Below are 19781 nucleotides of genomic sequence, written 5' to 3' on the forward strand. Positions count from 1 at the left end.
AGAGGTCATACAGCCCCATCTTACAGATGGGAGAACTGAGGCTCAGAGAACAGTGACATGCCCACAGCCCCACCACAGCTGGGGGACAATGGTACCTCATGGGGGCTAGTATGATCCGGTTCAGCAGGCTTCGGTGCAGCCTCTTGGCCACCTTCAGTCCCGTCCACTCCACGGTGACAGACGTGATGAGGCACAGCACAATGCCCAGGCTGCAGAGCACCGTGAACACCATAGCGTAGACTGTCTGGTCAAGGGAGCACTCCTGGGCCAGGCAGAGAGCGAGGCTGGTCCCTGAGCTGTCTGCTGGGTCAGCCCCACCCCCACCCGGTCAGTGCTGAGGGACAGCCAGCCACACCTGGCTGAGGGAGCAGTTCCTGGCCATGGGGCTCAGGGTCAGGGCACTGTCAGTCCACTTGGCCAGCCAGTAGTCGATGGCCACCAGGACCATGTGCTTGAGCAGCTGGGAGAAGACCAGCAGTGACAGGAGCAGGATGCCAGCGGAGGACAGGTACTTGGTGCAGGCTCGCCACGGGATCTTGGCACGCTGGTGCAGCACCGATGACAGGTTGTCTTCCTCCTCGCTCTCAGCCGCTTCCTCTACAGGCACCATGGACCCACCCTGTTGCTTCACATTCCACATCCCTCTAGGGATGAACCAGGGGGTATTTTATCCCCACTTACAGATGGGAAAATTGAGGCACACAAGGATTTCATCAAAGGCTCACTATCTCACCACCCAGGAATCCCAAACCTTAGTGTCCCGTGGTTGATCAGGCCTCAGGCCAGAATCTCACACTCAACCCCACTGCCTGTACCTTCCTCCTCTTCCTCATCCAGCAGAAGGCCATCTTTTGAGGACATGGCCCGGGGCAGGCCCTGGGATGGCTCTGTGGCCTTTCTCTCCATGACGGTCTCCTGAAAGACAGACGGGGTCTGGTCAATGTCCTCAGGCAGTACAGGGTGGGGAGAGGAGAGTGGGAGGCAACTGCCCTGGTGATGACCAGTGTAAGGTTCCCAGGTTGCCCCTGTCTGGGGGAGGGTTCAGAGGAGTATTGGGATGGGCTAGTCTGAGCTGGGGAATGCCGGGCTTGGTCTAGCCTGGCCTCCTGGGCACTGGCATCTGGACTCTTAATGACCTAAATCATGGAAAGAAGGAGCAGTAGCTAAGGTCCAGGGCTCCTGGCTGGGCCCTCTCCCATCATGATGAGTCTGGTCATGCTGCAGACCTCAGATGGTGAAGGCCAGACTGGGGAGAAGACAAACAGCCTGAGGTTAGGGGCGGGGGGTGGAGGTAGGCATACTCTGCAGAACTGAAGGTTCTAGGTTTCTACTAGAGGCAGCTGCTAGGAGTCAGGAATGCAGGTTCCAAATTGAGTGATAACTCATGGCCCCTCTCCCATCGATCATTGTGCTCTACCATATGCCAGGCACTGTGCTAAGAGCTCCAAATGTTATTTCATTTATTCCTCATGGCAACGTAGGGAGGTTGGCTTTATTATTCCCTTTTTACTGACAGGCAAACTGAAGCCCAGAGACCACGAATACCTTGTGGAGGTGGGATTAAGCCTACACCTGGGGCAGCTATACATAACCTGGGGCCAGGCTCTGGGGAAAATATAAAAAGGAGAAGAGAATCCAGGAGACCCTCCTAATTGTATATGAGAGATAACACCAACCAGAGGAATTTTAGTAACAAGATCTGTGTGTGTGTGTGCAGGACTTTCACGTTACAAAACATTTTACACTCAGAAGTCCACCTGATCCTCAGGCAGACCTAGGAGGTGGTATTTCACAGAGAAGAAACTGAGGCCCTGAGAGGCCACACAGGGACAGGACTGGGACCCAGTCCTGTGTGTTATACTATGTTGCCTTCTAAGGCGCCCTCCAGCCACTCTTCCTATCCTTCCTCTTCTTCAATATGCATCAACAGGGTCTGTTTCCTGCCAGCAGCACCCAGTTCCTCTCCACCACCACAGCAGCCCACCCCAACACCTGATCCTCTGCTCACCTGGTTGACAGCTAATAGCCCAAGAGGAGCGAGTGATGAGGCTGAAGTGCCTGCATTTTAACAAAGCACTCTTGCTCTCAAAAGATATAAAAAACCTTCAAAGAATGACTTGAATAGTGAAATTACAGCCTTAAAGAAAGAGACATTTGAGGGGCTGAGGAGCCCCCAAATCATAGCCTGCAAGCATGCTTTTCTATGCCCATTGGTAGACAGGTCTCACATCTGGCAGAAACTGTGCCTCACTAGCTCCCTGAATGAACCAGGAACAAGTTCAGCCTTTCTGGGGCAGGCCCTGGAAGGATGCCTACAGAGTGTCAGTCACTCCCATTCCCTCCTCCCATGACTTTAGGATGTGTCCCTGGCACCTGGGAAGAGGAACTTAAGGACACACGGTGATTGTGCCAGGTGGTACTTAACTCTTTGACTGACAGGGTCAATGGGGTCCACTAAGCGGACTGTTTAGGCAGGTGCTACAGGGGATGAACCCATGTTTGTCTTGCTCAACATTTACTCCTTCCCATTCATTAGCTCACAGCACCCCAACATCCCTGTTGGGGATCACTTTGTCCCAATCTTAATCTGTGATTCCAGTAGGGCTGATCATTCTCCCTGGCTCCAGGTGGACATATGACCCAAGACTCGCCAATCATCACATTCCATATCCCTGGTCACAATGATTTGTTCAGAGATGGGCACATGACCAAGCTGGACCATGAGAGTCCACCCTGGGACTTCTGCTGAACTATTGAGAAAGAGACACTCTCTGGCTCTTTATTGAGCTCTGAGCTGAGAGAATGTAAACCTGAGATGCTGATGGCTCTCACTGCTACCATGAGAATGTAGCCAATATGCAGGGAGCACAGCCAAGAGATAGGGAGAAACAGATTCTTGATGACATTGTTTGACTGCCTAGATCCAGCTGCACCTGAAGCTATGACTTTTTGGTTTCATGAGCCAATAAATCCTTAACTCCCTCTTTTTTCTTTGCTTAGCAATTTTGAGTTGATTTTCTGAAATGTGTAACTCAGTGGTATATGACTATTTCAGGATAAGGGTAGGTACCCACCTGGTTCTGCCCTGGGGAGCTGGTACAGGTACTGGCTCTCTTCTGCTAGCAACAAGTTCATGCCCAGCTCCCACATTTGTCCTTTGGGGGCTTCCAGGCTCAGTGAGGGTGAGAAGTCCTTTCTGAAGGCTCCAGCAGAAACTTTTCCTTCAGGGATGGCTGTCTAGACCTCAGAGTACACTCACCTTCTCTAGCTCTTGGTCCTGGCGGTTCATGAGGGTCTTCCAGTGCTCAAAGAGCTGGCACTCAGACCTCTGGAAGTCCTTGAGCGTGCCCTCCCTCTGGATGGTGCCATCCTTCATAGCAATGATCTGGAAAGGCAGACATGAAACTGGTCCAGGGGCTGGCTGGAGAAGGGGAGTGGCGGTCATACCCCTTCCTGACTGAGGAATCTGAGATGGTCGTGCACATGTCCCTTCCCTCATCACAAATGGCCTCCGGCTCACCCTCTGCCGTTGGCCAGGAAGTGATGACCTACCTTCACCAATGTACTCCCAGTATTCAGAATTTGGTACAGCTAGCTTGAGTAGGATGCACTATTTGTAAAGCAGAATAGTATATCCTGCTCAAGCTAGCTGGTCCCCCTCAAGGACTCCATAAGTGGCAGTTGTTTTCGTATACTTAATGGGATAATTGCACACTACTCTTAGCTACTTTTGATGGCATATTTGGTAGGTTCCACCAGCGCTTAGCAAAACATCTGTTGGCCTAAGTGCGTATGTGGCCACACCTCTTTGAAATCAATAAAGCTTGTTTCATTTGAAACACTCAATGAGAACATCATTTATACTTGTCTTTTTCTTGGAAACCCTGTGAGGCAGTTCTACTCTGTCCTATAGAGTCACTATGAGTCAGAATCTACTCGACAGCAATGGATTTTTCATTTAGACCCCCACACCTACTCCTCTCACTCCTACCCACCTCATACTGGGGTTTAGAGACAAATGGCTGGGAGTCCTGTTGACTGATGCCTTAAGTAACTGGGCACCTCTGTGTCTACCTTCTTTCAGCTCAGGATTGTCCTGAACTGCCTCACTCAGGTAACCATAGAAACTCAGAAACAAACCTTCTGCACCTGTTTTAATAGTTTTTTTTTTTAATATGCATTTTTCTTTTTGATCTTTTTTTACATTGGGGGTTCTTATCACATGTGGATTTATTTGGGCAGGGTCATTTGGCACAGGGACAGGTTTTAAACTCAGGGGAGTGGGCCTCAAATTTTGCTGTTCGGGGGCAAATTTATACAGGGAGTCAGGCAAGGCCCGGATTTCAAAAGCCACATAATTTGCATTTTAGAAATGAAGTGCTTTCCAATTAATCCAAGTCTGCATAGTGAATATTATACAAATTTAGTTAATGTGCGGTTTCACAACATTGCATTTTACTGATTATATTGAAGTTTTTATTACTATTGCTATTGTTTCTTTCTGTATTTTCCATATGATCCTAACTGAAACCCATCTGCTTCAGGTAAGTCGGAGGCTGGGATTACTCCCTTCCAAACGGGAGCTTCCTAAAGTTAGAGGATAGGCCATCAATTGGTAGGAATCAGCAGAAGGTGGAAACTGAGTGTCTGCTTCCTTCTGAGAATTCTTGGTGCCAGCATTGGGTATGTCCGCAGGGGCCCCGAGCCAGGTTGAGGAATGTCAGTGGTCTTAGGTGATACCAAACCCCCAGCCTGTGCAGAGTCTCCCTGAGCTGCCCAGTCTAGTGCCACCCAGTCTGCATGAAGCTGTCCAATGCTAATCTCTTCTGCTTCATGACCCTCAGTGATTGTTACCAACACAACTGACTGACTCCTTTGCAGATGCCTGAATGCCCCCTCCTCAGCCCTCCACAGCCTGACTCCCCTGAGTAGCCCTCACCCAATCTGCATGGGGTAGGTATTGTAGCTTGTGGGTCACTAGGACCACTGTCCTCTTGTCATCCCGGAGAAGCTCAAGAATCCCAGCCTGCATCAGATGGTCACTCAGATGGACATCCAGAGCTGAGAAGGGGTCATCCTGGGTAGAGGAAAGATGGTAGAAGCAGGTATGGGAAGAGGGGTAACAGTATAAAAACAACCAGTTATAGCAGCTCTGGTCCAGGGCCTGACACTAACTAGTTATGTGGCTTTTGGACAACTCATCTAACCTCTCTGGGCCTCAGCTGCCTCATCTTAAAATGGGCTTTTACCAGTTATCACTCTCAAACAGATTTAATCATTCGACTTCCTGACTCTTGAACCTTCAATGGCTCCCCAATGTCTATAAAGTCCAAACTCCTTAACATGATACTCCAAGCTCTTCACAACCTTTCCAGCCTCACCTGTCACTTGCCCCATCCTATGCTCCAGGTCTCCAGGGAACTTGCCATTTCAGGCCTTTGCCCAAACTGTTCCCTCTGCCTGGGTTGCTGCTGTATCTTTTGTCTGCCTGGTGAATTCCTACTTATTCTTCAGTTCTCCATCTAAGCACAAGCCCTTCCAGTGTCCTGTGTCTTGGAAGTGTGTTTAGTGAGGAGTGTTTGCCTGTGTTCGGGGGAGAGGAATAAAGCAGGTGTCAGGGACTGAATTTTCTTGTTCCAACCCCCTGTCCGAATGGTTTCCTTCTTTCCTTCTGTTTAACTGACTCATGATTCAAGGCCCTCCTCCAGGAAGCCCTCCCTGATTACTCCAGCCCTCATGGTTGACTCTCTGGACAAGGCCCCTCATAATCTGTGTCACAAAGTTGGGTCCTAAATTGAGCTGTGGCTCCTAGTATAGATAAACTATGTTTCTCTAAACCTTTGAGGCCAAAAGCTGGGTCTTAGAATTCTTCAATATCAATCAAAGCACCTGACACAGAGTTTGACATGAAGTAGGGCAGGGATAGTTAATAAGCTTTATCTCATGTTCAATTCTTAATAGCTTCCTGGAGTGCTGTGTTGAGAAGGATTCTAAGGCCAAGTTTAGTTTCTGTGGGAAAGAATGCTGTGATCAACTAGCAATGTCTGTCCTGGACATGAATAGGGAAGTAGCAGCACACATACCACGTATTTTCCATTCTTATGGTACAGGCTAAATAAGTGTTGGCCGACTGGGGCTGTCCTACAGGAAGGCAGCCTGTAACCACTACTCGCCTCCCCACATGGCTGCTGCAAAGCTCAGTGTGAAGTACTTGGTGGGTAATTTGCACTATCCTTGCTTCAGTAAGTATACCCTTGCCCATCAATAAGATGAGTGGGTAACATCTATGGAACGAGAGGTTTGTCCCTAAGGTTGTTGGGTGATGGAGTGTGTGTGTAGGCAATGAGCCAGGGAGGCAGCCACAGGTGAGGGCCCCAAGGAAAGCGCCAGCTGGACTGGAGCACTCACCAAGAAGACGACATGTGTATGCTGGTAGAGGGCTCGGGCCACGCTGATTCGTTGGCGCTGACCCCCAGACAGGTTGATGCCCTGTCATCAAAGAGAAGGAACAGGTCATATCCTCATGGCTTTTCCAGGAAAGCACGTCTAGGTCCCTCCTCGACTGCGAGCTCTTTGAGACAGAGGCCTGGCTCTATCTACTCTTTGCCCTCTCTTCTCCTTGCATAGAGAAGGAACTTAGACATGCTTACTGAATTCATTTGGAAGTGGGGAGCATGATCCTTAATACTTTGAAGATTTATCATGTAGGTGCTAGGGACCATCAGACCAGGGAAAACCAAGACAGAGAACGTAGGGATTCAAATCACACACAAGGAGGACTGCTAGCAGTAAGGACTGTCACAGCAGTCCTATTTAAGCTGATAGAAGAGAGGTCCCACCTGGAGAGTGGACACAAACAACACAATTCTGGACCTAGCAGAGAGCTGCAAGGACTCTTAATATACACTTGTTGTATGAACGAAGGAGATGTCAAGTCCTCCTCAACTCTAGCCTGGCCTTTCCCATCAAGTAGCCCTGAAAACCTATCAAGGACAACCACCAGCCGCCCAGGGCTCAAAGCAATCATTTTTAACTCTACTGCAGGCAACTCTTTAGCCTTCACCCCTTTTCTATTTCTCAGTTACCTGCTCTTCCTGAGGAAGAGTTTGGGGTGTGGTGGGGGTGGAGAGGAGGGAGACCCGTGCATGGGGAACAGAGGAGGATTGGGGTCTCGGCTTTGAGAAAACCCCTTGGAGGCTGCTACTAACCCGTTCTCCTATCTGGGTCTGGTCTCCATGAGGCAGGATGTCGATGTCCGGCTGCAGGGAGCAGGCTTTGATGACCATCTTGTACCTGGAGTGGGTGGGGGCAGGGGCACAGCTGACTGGCCTGGGCAGAGTTGGGCCTGAGCACTTGCTAAGGGTCATTAGTCTCTGGGCAGCTGTGCAGGGGCTGAGCAATGGTTTTAATGGGCCTCCCATGAGGGGGCAAGCAAACACCATGTGAGCTAGAAAAGAGCTGAGGTCAGCACCTCACACAGTCTTGGAGCAAGTTAAATATTTGAAGGATGAAATTGGATGGGAACAAATATGCCAAGTAAATGACAAAGGGGCCCCATGGTCCCTGTGCAGTGGGAAAAGCTGCAGCCAGAGCCTATGCTTAGGGCACTGCTGGGGTAAATCACTGCTGGTTGGCTTAGGCACTAATGATGATGGCTGGTCAAATATTTGCCCAGCCTGTTATGCTTCCCTAGCCAGCCCTTAGCCTGGGCAGGTGCCAGCCAGGGTTCATGGAGGCATCAGAGTGTCTGGGTGACGAGCATGTACTTAGGTGTTAGGCAGCCTAGGACTTGAGTTCCATTTCTGTCACTTACTGCCTGGGTGGCCTTGAGCACGTTACCTAACTTTCCTGAGCTTTGGTTTCCTCTTTATAAAATGGGGATAATAATTCTCCATTGCTATTGGGTTGATTCTGACTCATGGTGACCCCATGTGTGTAGAATAGAACAGCACTCCATAAGGTTTTCATGGCTGTGACCTTTTGGAAGAAGATCACCAGGGCTTTTTTTTTTTTTTTGAGCTGTCTCTGGGCGGATTTGAACTGTCAACCTTTCGGTTAGTAGTTGAGCACTTAACTGTTTGCACCACCCAGGGACTCACTGGGGATAATAATAGGATCTGCCTATGGAGGCTGTCATCAGCATTAGAGGAGATAACACATACAAATAGTTTGGCACTGTGCCCAGCACACGGTAAGAGCTCGCTCAGTGTTGGCCATTATTATCATTGGAGGGAAAATAATGCACGAGCCTTGGAGCTGGGGTGGGGATGGGGGCAGGGCAAAGAGGATGGTCAGGCAGGGGCTGAGGCAGAATCGTGGAGAGTGGGGTCAGCCTTCCCACCAGCTCCGGGGCCTCACGAGAAGGCAAACAGGACTCGGCATCTCCCTCCCTTCCTACCCTCTCCTCTACACAAGTTGGGCTGCCCGAATGCCCGGGCACATCTGGATCTGTTTCCAGATGGACCATACGGAACAGGCTGGAAACCAGACCAGGAGCCCGGAGAGCAGGATGGCCAGGCGTGGGTGATCGATGGCGGGGGAAGGTAGCTTGCTGAGGCTGTGGGGACTAGGCAGGCTGGTTACGACTGCCATGACCAAGTCCTCCCTCCCCCAGCCTACCTCCTTCTAAGGGACTTTTACCGTTGCTTGTTGAAGGGACTCTCAAAGGTGATGTTCTCCTCCACAGTGGCATTTAGCAGCCATGGTTTCTGAGAAGCATAGGCCACAGGGCCTCTCTTCCTGGAAAAAGAAGGAGAGCGAGAGGGTGGAGGGAGGAGGGCATTCTCAGGGGCTCTCTGAGGCAGTTAGTTGTCAAGCTGATGTACAGAAGAAGTGCACTCCATAAGGTTTTAATGGCTGGGGCAAGGGGGTGGGGCAGTGCTCAGAAGGGGAGACGCAGTCGGAATCTGCTTTGTGTGGTCTCTGGTGGCCTCTCCCTCTCCTGAGCCTGAGAGGCTTGGTGAAGCATTTGACTTTGAGGGTCGGAGGGGGTCAGCTGACTGGAGGACAGGACCTCGGCCTTCCCTGCCCTACACCTGGCCTGCCCCACTCCTGCAGTCTGCTCTTCTCCCTGACTCTCCACAGAGCTATGGAGGGGCTCAAAGTGTAGCAAGGGAGGAGTTCAAAGCACCACCAGACCAAGTAAAAACTCAACCCTGCCGTCCTTCCTCCTCAGTAGCCCCTCAGACGGCTGGACTTTGAAGGCAGCAAGTAACTCTCCAAGTTTTCTTTGTTTATGTTTTTAAAAGAGTCAAGGAAACCACAATTAGCGTGATGTGGTTTTTGAAGACAAAAAAAAGGTGAAAAACGACTGACTATGAGATAGAGATGATCTGGGGGGAGGGAGCAGCTTGGTGCACAGAAGCAGTAGCGGCTTCCAAATCATTACCCCATAGAGTCCTGAGCCCCTCCCAAGCCTCTCCCAGCAGCAGGACCTGGACTGGGGGGCTGCCCCCCAGAGCTACAGGCTCTTCAGGCCTGAGAGTCCCTCTGACGAGCCTGTCCTGGAGGACAAATCCCAGGACATAGTACCTGACATCCGAGTAAGCCGATGTCTCCCGCTCCGGGCTGCAGCAGGGGAAGAAACACACACCTTCAAGCTTCATGTGAGCGGACCGAGTCCTCCAAGAACATTTTGAGCTCCCTCAAACCCAAACATGAGTGTGTCTTTATCATCCTTGTGGCCAGTCTGCAGCCACACATACATGGAAGGGCGTGGGGAGTGGGTCATGGCCATCTGGGGGGGACCTCCACTGCCTGAACCTGTGTGGCATCCGGAATATGCCTATGGGTGTGTGAGGAGAGCCCTGGGGAACCTGGTTAAGTAAGAGGGAGAATGTGGGAAAGGCGCCAGTGGCTCTTGGCAGAAAAAATTTCCTGGGGCAGAAGTGTATGAGGCCCAAAGTGTGGCTCCTCCAGACCCAGCTTCTGCATTGGGCCCAAATGAACAGGCTGACATCTCAGGCTGACACACTGCACAAACAGCTCAGACAGGGAGTGCTTTCTGGCCAGCCCAGGCCTTTGACATCAGAGTCTGCTTGTGTGGGTGGGAACCTACAGCTGATGGAACTCGGGGTGGCAGTTAGAGCTAGAAGGGCTTCAGGCGAGCTTTGCAGTCCTACGTGGCCCTGTCAGAACACAGCTATGGGATCTGGGGGACCTGCCAGAGAAGGTGCCATCAGCTGTGGTGCCCATGTGCCCTGGCCTGCCTTGAACTATTTCCGTGTCAAATATTCTGTCCCATTGTTCTCATCCACATTCTCATACTTGTGCCATACCGTGAGGTCTGATTTTTGGCTCAGGTGATATGATCACTATGACTAGAGAGTCTGGGCTTGTCATCATACCCTGGCACTTGGGACAAGGTAAGAGAAAAGGCAAAAGAAGTGAAACTTCTTTGGTGTTGGAGGGTGAAGGCCAGAGGCTTAAACTTATTTACAAAGTTTTATCAACCTTCCCAGTTCTGACTTCACCCGCTTCTAGTGTGTGTCAAATGTTCTTGGGAAGAGGTGACAGTAGGAAGGGTTTCGAGGCTCTCAGAACCTCATTAATCTATTTATTTCACTTGGATTTTTCAGATCTGCACATTGAATATAAAGTAACAAGACTGTTTTGTTTTTGTTTTTTCTGTTTGGCCTACAGGATGCCCATCTCATCTCCTTACAGCAGTGCTTGTCAACTTTTTTCATTTTCACCCCTCCTAAAGAGCCTTTATAGATTTTTGTTTGTAAAGTGTCTTTCCCTAGCAATGATTTTTTTTTTATTTTCAGTATAGTATTTTCTAGTATATTCACAAAGTTGTACAACCATCACTACTATCTAATTCCAGAACATTTTTATCACCCAAAGAAGAAAACCTGTACCCATTAACAGTCACTCCCTCTTTTTTCCCCTCCCTCCTGCCCGTGGCAACCATTACTAATCAACTTTCTGACTTTATCAGCCATGAAATTTGAATACCACAGATACATTGTATATCTATGTATGTACTCTGGAGGGTCACAAACCTTGTAATGTCTAAGATTTTTTCTCCCAGTGAGAATGCATGCCTTAGACTTGTGCCTCTGAAAAGTAAGTAGGCTGCACACCCTGAATCCATATACAGAATTCCTCACTGCCACACCCAGTCCCTACCCTCTGTCGGGTCCACTTCCAACCCAGCCCCAAGGCTGTACCTGGCCTCCTCTCCCGTCTCGCTGTCAGGAAGGCTGTTGGGGCAGAAATGAGAAAGACCAACACCAATTACTTTCCATCTACTTGCCTTTCTCTCCATTACACTGGATCTTTTGGGAAGAAGAAACCCCTAGCTCCCCTCCCCAACCCTCCAACGAGAGGTCCCCCAATCGGCTTCCTTGGGGCAAAAACTGCTCTTCTTAATCTCTGTCCCTTCTGCAGCACCTGGATTGGCACTTCCAAACAGTAGGGGCTAAAGCAGTGTTCCTGGCATTGACTCGGAGCAGCAGTGCTGCTGGTTGGGCATCAAGATGGTTAAGTCAGACTTTGTTTTCTAGTTGGGAAGACTAAAGCTTGCAGAGGGAAAGTGGCTTTCCCAAGGTCACAATCATTTCACATTGTATTTTTCAAACTGTAAATTGGGACCCAATAATTGGGTCTGAAATAAATGAGTTGCAACTGCATTAAAAAAAAAAAAAAAAGAATAGAACACTGCATGTGGTCAAGATCTATATATTTTTGTGAATTTTAAAATTTATTTGTCAATGCATGCATGTACTGGACTGTGACAAAAAATGCATTTCATACTGTTCGTTATAGTAAAAAAAATTTTTTTTTGAAAAACACTGAGTGAAGTGACCTTGATTTTGGTGTCAACTTTGTCAGTGCTCTTTCCCCTGTCCTAGGCCACCTCTTACCTTTCCAGAAGCAGCCCCCTGCCCATGAAATGTGTACTCTGACATGCACATTTGGGGAAGAACAATCTGCTTTGTTTTCATACAGATCCTACTTTAATAATACTACAAACAGCTAACATTTATTGAACTGTTACAAGCATTGTGATTGCACTGTAATAGTATTATCTCTTTTAAAGCTCAAAATAGACATACGAAGGAGGTTTATTTAAATTGCTCCCCACTTTACAGATAAAGAAAGTGAGACTCAGAGAGGTTAAGTAACTTGCCTAAAGTCACACAGCCAGCAAGTAGCAGAGAAAATTGATCTGATTTCAAAGCTTTATGCTCTAAATTACCCTGCTACATAACTTCGTTGTGATTTCTCACTATATAGCTCTGACAAACGCCTTCTGTCAGAAAAACCAGGATAGACAAAAACAGGGATGGGAAGAAGTCTGATGAAATTCCCTTCTGTCTCTCTGCTGAGGGTCAGAAGCAATGGGAGACTCTGATGGATATGTAGTTACCAGTCCTCTCTGGGTCCTGTTCTCTGATCCTTGTAGTCTCACTCCATCCTGTCAACCCAATCTAACCTCACTCTCCCCAGTTACCAGAGTGCTGTAATTTATGGACAAGCTGGTAACATGAGACAGATAAAAAGCAAATTCCAACTTTGTGGCCACAGCCCAGATAAGCCTATCTCTGGAGACTTCCTGCCTTGACTGTTTCCAGAGAAGCAAAGGCTGTTATTTATCTGGGGGAAGACATATCTGCAGTCTCCTGAGGATCCCAGCATCCAACAAGCTCTCTGGCCTAACTAAGTTTGCATCATTGTCTGGGCTGCTCAATTAGCCCTCATAATGGACTACCCTACTCTCTAATCAGCGCCTGTGTAACTCTTTTATTCCTAGTGGGATTTTAAGGCAGGAAGAGCATCTCTTTCAGCACCCAAACTGCTTAGCACATGACAGATCTCTAAGAAATGGTAACTGTTAACTGACATATTAATCATTTGGGAAGAAGGAAGAGGGAACTAGGACTCATTTCAGCCAGAACCTGTGCTAAGTTGGTTATATTATCTCATTCAGTCCTCACAACTACCCTATGATGAGGTGTTAGCATCGCATTTTACAGACGGGAAAACCAAGGCTTGCAGTTTGCATAACAGGAGCAATGTTATAGAGCTAGGAAGTAGGAAAGCTGGGGTGTGAATCCTGGTTTATCTGCTCCTCTTTCCAGTGTGGCATCCAGACTGAGCCTCCTGGAATGAGCCTCAAGGCTTTGTATTTTCAGTCTGAAAAGTAATGAATGGTAGATCTGACAAGCACTTTCTCTCAGTGACTGCTGGGGCCTTAAATGAGTGTTGGAGGCAAAAGATTCCTCTTCTGTCTGCACTTTTGGGACAGACCACTGAGCTGAAAGGATGATTCCCCTCAGCTCTTCAACCTCATGACCTTCCCTGAATCCAGCTACGAGCTGAATTTATAGTACATTCTCCTGATGTCATTGTGAGGTTTGTACCATTACCTCCACTTTATAGATAAGCAAATGGAGGCTTCCATAGTTAAAGGGGCTTGTTAGAACTAAAACCAGAGTGCGAGCCTGGCTCTTCATCTCCACACAGCACCCCTTCTGTTTGCCTACTCCAGTGGAAAGCCAGGTGCACCCAAGCCCCTGGCCCCTTACTCCCCAAAGGTTCTGGGAACCGTATAGGCAGATTGGTCTACAGGGTTATCCTGAGAGGAGCCAATTGCTCACTTCCTGGGGAGTCAGCCTCACACCAACCACCACAAGGCAACAGTGTTCTGAGGCAGGCCCAGGGCATGCAGGACCTAGCCCTTCCGAGTGGACACAGACAGGAATAATAGTTGATATACGGGAAGCTGATGGCTCAGTCTGTGGCCGCAGCAGGTGGTGGCGGGGAGGGGCAGTAAGGAGCTCCGGTGAGAATGGACTTGCAGTTCTTCAGTGGGAGGTGCGGAGGACCCCTCCCTGGCCAGGCTCTTCTCAAGGCCCTGCTTCCTCTTGGCTCCCTGGGGTGTGGGGTTAATGTCATTCTACTGCAGATATTAATGGCCTGACTCACCTGCATGTATCTGCTAATATTGATTTTTTATCAAAATGTTTTCCTCTTAAAAATTAAGGACATAATTTGAGAATTCCCAGGATGACAGCTTATTTGAAGCAGAGCTAGGCAGGGGCGGGTGACTGTTTTTAACGTGGAGGCTTGGTAAACCTAAAACTGCTCTAAACAAATAAAGTCTACAGTATTAAAAGAAGAAGAAGAAAAAGGATAAGGTAGACTTCTAGTACTGTACATGAGAAGATATTCACAGTGTATTAAGTGAGAAACAAAAAGTTGCTTTGCATAGCAGCATGCATAATATAATCTCATTTTAAAAATGGTAACTGTTAACTGACATATTCATCATTTGGGAAGAAGGAAGAGGGAACTAGGACTCATTTCAGCCAGAACCTGTGCTAAGTTGGTTATATTATCTCATTCAGTCCTCACAACTACCCTGTGATGAGGTGTTAGCATCGCATTTTACAGACGGGAAAACCGAGGCTTGCAGTTTGCATAACATGAGCAATGTTATAGAGTAAGGTCTGGAAAAATATGAGAAAAAAAAAAAAAAAAACAGAGAAGGGTTGGGAGGTGCATGGAGCCAGGCTGCTGACATGCAGGGCCTACTCAGGGCTGTCACAGTAACTGTCTAGCCAGGTGTGCAGGACCTCATTCGATGACCTTCTATGCCTACCCTGGGGCTTTGTCTGTGCACCTTTCTCCAGGGCTGGTAAGCTCCCCAAGGATGGGGGCGAGGTCTTTGCAGTCTGCACAGAACAGTTTGCAAATACAGATCTTGCAATTACTCCTGTGCTGGGCACCTGGGTTCCAACGTGGAATAATCCCCTGGCCCTGTCTTCAAGGAGCTCAGTGTCATGGGGAGACAGAACCATTAACAGATAATCACAATATAGTGTGAAGTATGCACTAATAAGAAGGCAGAGGTCCCCAAGCTGTGGAAAATTTCACTGCCTTAAGCAGTTTGCTTAGCTCTACCCACAGCTTTGCATTAGAATTCTGTTTCCTTTGCTTGGCACGATCCATAATTTTACATTAAAATCCTGATAATGCATGAAGTCATATGTAAACCCCATTGCACCTGTGTGGCATGATTAAGAATGTTGCTGATGTAACTTGTATGAACTTCCTACTTGTAAACCCCTTAAAAGTAACCTTTCCCCTAGCTATTGCTGAGCAGTCTTGGCGGTGGCAGCTTTGACTGCCTCCTTTCCTTGCGCAATGAAACAAAAGTGCCTTTCTGCTCTCCCACCTTGGTCTCTTGTTTATTGGCCAATACAAGTCACACAGAGCAGAACCTGGCGTTTCCACCCAGTAACAATAGGAGTTTATTCATTCCAAATGTTGATGGAGAAGTTGGGTGGGGAATTCTGGTTTAGGGGACAACTTGGATAAAGGCACATGGCAGAGAGAGAGATAGCAAGACATATTAATAATGGCAGTATCTTGAAGGTCACAAGTTGTTCCTGGCTCATTCATTTAGCAAACATTACACCTACTATATTGCAGACATTGTGGATACAGAGATGTAAATAAGATTTGGTCCCTGTCCCCAAGGAGCTCATAACTAACTCTCCAGTGAGATATGCTGTATTACAAGTAAAGGGCAGTAGGGGATTCTGAATTTTGTTCATGGCAAAGAAGTATACTGTCAAATAATAATATTTATAATAATATTTATGGGGTACTTACTACATGCTGGAGCCCTGGTGGTGCAGTGGTTGAAAGCTTGGCTGCTAACCAAAAGGTTGGCAGTTTGAATCCACCAGCTGCTCCTTGGAACTCTATGGGGGCAGTTCTACTCTGTCCTATAGGGTCGCTATGAGTTGGAATCGACTCAAAGGCAATGGTTTTTTTTTTTTTTTGGTTTTGATTACTACATGCTAGGTTAATCCTCATATCAAGTCCCATGGGTGATAAGGAGAAACTGGTACAGAAAGGTTAAGGGATTGCTCAAACTACAGAGCTGGTAGGTTATGGAGCCCAGATCTGAACCCAGCCAGCCTGGTTCCAAAGCCTTTGCTCAGCCACACTGCTCACTTGTTCACTGGAGGAATGAGCTAATGGTTGTGCAAACAAAGCATCTATTTCCCCTGAGCATTCTCCATTCTACACCCCTAGCTCTCTACCTTGTGCCTCCTGGAACACTTTCTGGTCGCCTGGTCAGCCAGCCTTGTCCTGGTGTGGATGGGAAGTCAGGTGCCAGAGCAGCCTGGCATTGCCCTCGCCTCTAGCTGCAGACAGGCCAAGTCAAGGGAAGCACTGCCAGGTCAAATGTTATCTTGCTCTTGGCTCACTTTGCAAGTGCATCATCTCCTTGCAGACCTGGGGCCTGGTATCTGAGGCATGGAACTCCTGCCAGTAATAGAGGGGGGCCTCCAACACACAACCCCAGAGCATAACTAACTCATCATCCAGGATAGGTGGCAGGACAGAGCTATGAACGTGCCCAGGATTCTGAGAGACAAACAGCGGATGAAGTCAGCTGAGTCCTGTCTTCCCAGACTCCTCCTTCTCCTAACCACTGTAATGAGCTCTGAACTGGTCTCCCTTTCTGCAGTCTTTCTCTCTCGGATCCATCTTCCTTTATCGCCAGCATGATTCTTCTATAGCCTTCAGTGTAAATCTCAATTCTCAGCTTGGTATATAGGGGTATCTGTGATCTAAGCCAGGCTCACTCTTCAGTCCCTTCTCTCATCATTGCATTCTATGTACCAGTGCTCCAGGTACACAGATATTCCTTCACATCAGCAAACCTTTGCCCATGCTGCTACCCTGCCTGGAATACCCTCTGCTCCCATTCCTGCTTTTTCATCTCATGAAACTACACTCATCCAAGGTCAGCTCAATACCACACCCACAGTGAAGCCTTACCTCCTGACTGCGTAGGCAGAGTTCATTACTGTTCCTCTGTGCATGAGATATTTTGTTCTTGGCAAAGAAGTATATCATAGCACTAATCTCATTTCCCCTCCCTTAAAAGCAGGGACCATGTCTTAATCATCTTTGTATCCTGTTGCTGTGCACAGGGTCTGGCAAACAGTAGATGTTCAGTAAATGCTGGGTGAGTGAATAAATCAATGTAGAGAAACTGGAGCACAGATCACATTCTCACAACTTCCAAGGGCTGGCTGCAAGCTCACCTGATGCCCTCACTATGTTTGGGAGGGAAGCCGGACAGGGGAGGAAACAGTGGATCTTGGAGAAATGAGAACCTTTTTTCACAGCTGCTCCCCACTCCCCCTCACCTTCCCATCTTGAACAGAACCAGGAGCTGGGGCCTGACTGTCCGTTGGGAGAGTGAGTGTTGATGAGTGAGAGCTGTGAGGACTGGTGGGATGGCTCAGCTGAGGAGGCAGGGTGTGTGTGTGTCACTGCCCCAGGAGCTGGCTTCTGCGTGGTTGCACTCGCTATTTCTTCATGTTGCTGTTCGGCCCCCTTCTCTTTAGGCACATAGTGAACTTGAGCACCAAGGTGCAAATCCCATTTCTGCCACTGAAGAGCTGGGTGACCTTGAGCAACTTGCTTCACCTCAGTTTCCTCATCTGTTAAGTGGGGATAATAATAACACCTACCTCACAGAGTTTGGTGAAAACTGACTGACACAGTGAAGCAGTGAAGTGCCTTGCACAACCTTTATTCTTGAGAGAGAGCTACAAACCCCAACTGGATTCCTTTTTCCCTTGGCTACCTGGAAGCTCAGAGCCAGCCTTTGTGTGGATTGCAGTGGCTGTCCTCTACCCAGATTTCTGTACATCTTTTACACCCTCTCCTTGGACTGTTTTTACTTTTTTAAAAAAAGATTCTATTTTATAATGTATCTTTTACCAATTAGCTTCTAGTGTTTTTTGGAAGTAAAAAAACCAAACCCAACCTGTTGCCGTTGAGTCGATTCCAACTCATAGTGACCCTATAGGACAGAGTAGAACTGCCCCATAGGGTTTCCAAGGGGCAGTTGGTGGATTTGAACTGCTGACCTTTTGGTTAGCAGCTGAGCTCTTAACTGCTGAGCCACCAGGGCTCCTTTGGAAGTAGGTGGTTATAAATTATAATACAGTCATGACTGACTCAGCCTGAGGGCTCTGGTTCTTTAATTAAGATAGTGATCTTTGCCCAGAAACCCACATTTGTCTGGGTATCTCTGGCTCCTCAAAACACCCACTGAATGGTCTATGTCCACTTTGCTGATAACTCAAGCCGGAAATCAATGTTTGCAACTGCCCACACTGGGAGGTAGTGTAGCTCAATGGTTAAGAGAATGAGATTTAGAATCAAGCAGAACTAAGTTGAAATTCTGGCTCTGCCACTTATTAGCTCTGTGAATTAGGGCAAATAGTTTAACCCTCACTTATAAAATGAGAACTGATAACAGTATTCATCTTGCTGACTGCCATAAGAATGAAATAAAATAATGCAGGCAAATGACTTACCATAATACCTGGCACATAGTAAGGGTTTCATAAATAATAACAATGATGATGATAACAATTAATAGCATTTACTGTGTACTTACTGAATGTACAGTACGTACTCAATAAATGCATGATGTATCCTCAACTGATAAGGAGGCCCTATTTCTTTTTTTATTGCTGTAAAAATATACATAACATTTGCCAATTCAATGTTTTTCATGTGTAAAATTTAGTGACATCAATTGCATTAATCATGGTGTGCAACCAACACCACTATCTGTTACCAGATTTTCTATCACTATAAACAGAAACGCAGTGTTTGCCAAACAATGACTCCTTCTTGGAAGGGGCCATTTCTGGCTGAAAGGAGGGCTACCCACCTGAGTCTCTCCTCAACTTAGCCCTGAGGGTGGATTTATTACCTGTTCCAGAATACGGCCCCTGAAATCTTCTGCATCTCCCCCAGTGTGGCTAGGAGGAGGGAGGACTTGCCGCAGCCGACCTGCCCCACAATCATGGTCAGCTGACCTGCAGGGAGGTGGCAGATGGGAGTGGAGGCAGAGGGAGTCTGAACAACCACCACCCCGAAAGACAGACATATACACCTAACCCTGGGGCCCCATTTTCTCTCCTTCTACCTAGAATCTCTAGCGAGTCCTCTCCTCCTTTAGGCCCCTTCCTTCTGCAATCTACATCCCCTTCTGGCTCCCCAGGTCATTCCTCCACCTCTGACAGCCCCTCCTAAGCACTCACTTCTCCCCCCGCCACTGCTCCCCAGGGCGAGCTCTGCTCCTCCTGGTTGCAACAAATGCCATCCTTGGTCCCACCTCCAGTCTGTGCTCTTGGTGCTGCCTCCACCAGAATGCGCTGCCTTGTGGCCAGAGGGACATCGCTTAGTCTCAGAAACCCCACCTCTTTCACAACACCTTCCCTGACTACTCTGATCTGATCTTCTGAGACTCACCCAGACTGTCTGCAGCAGATGGTGTGACACCAAGTCCCAGTGTCTTGCCTTGCCTTGCTGCTGCACTCCCACCTGGCACATAAGCTCCTCAAGGATGTAGCCTCTCCCTCCCCAGCTTTCCTATCCCAGAGCACCCACTAAGAGTGAGCATACAGTGGGTATTCAATAAATGCTGGTTTTCCCTTCCCTCCATGTCATTCAGTGGGACATGGGGAAGGGGCACTCAGATATGGCTATGGAAGTACCCCCTGAATTCCTCTGCCTCCAAGGGGGACACCCCTTGACCACGATGGAGAGGTGAGCTGGGCATACCTCGAGGGATATGGATGGTGATGTTGGACAGTGTTGGAATCCCATAGGGGGTCCAAGTGAAGAAGCCTCCGATGATCTTCATTGGCCACACCCCATCACCCAGAAGAGAACAGAAAGGAAGCTGAGGGGTCAGTATGAATAGTCCCTTGCTTTCTCTT

At 48.2% G+C, this 19781-nt stretch overlaps 1 protein-coding gene across 3 annotated transcripts in view; it reads right to left on the reverse strand.

Annotated features, from left to right (window-relative positions):
- Positions 1-19781, reverse strand: part of ABCC8 (ATP binding cassette subfamily C member 8) — an 84940-nt gene that overhangs the window by 15205 nt on the left and 49954 nt on the right. For 2 of the 3 annotated variants that reach the window (XM_023736635.1, XM_004369685.2), the window contains exons 15-26: positions 19624-19699; positions 18770-18875; positions 11175-11207; positions 9532-9567; positions 8641-8739; positions 7209-7293; positions 6409-6489; positions 4940-5077; positions 3260-3385; positions 816-915; positions 356-597; positions 96-262 (exon numbers count right to left, since the gene is read on the reverse strand). In XM_023736635.1, coding sequence (XP_023592403.1) covers positions 96-262; positions 356-597; positions 816-915; positions 3260-3385; positions 4940-5077; positions 6409-6489; positions 7209-7293; positions 8641-8739; positions 9532-9567; positions 11175-11207; positions 18770-18875; positions 19624-19699 — 1289 coding nt within the window. Of the gene's footprint in view, positions 1-95; positions 263-355; positions 598-815; positions 916-3259; positions 3386-4939; positions 5078-6408; positions 6490-7208; positions 7294-8640; positions 8740-9531; positions 9568-11174; positions 11208-15430; positions 15434-18769; positions 18876-19623; positions 19700-19781 lie in introns of all 3 variants that reach the window. The other variant, XM_012557090.1, reaches the window with a different exon arrangement.

Source organism: Trichechus manatus, unplaced genomic scaffold (assembly GCF_000243295.1).
Source record: "Trichechus manatus latirostris isolate Lorelei unplaced genomic scaffold, TriManLat1.0 scaffold00006, whole genome shotgun sequence".
NCBI classification, from domain to species: Eukaryota; Metazoa; Chordata; class Mammalia; order Sirenia; family Trichechidae; genus Trichechus; species Trichechus manatus.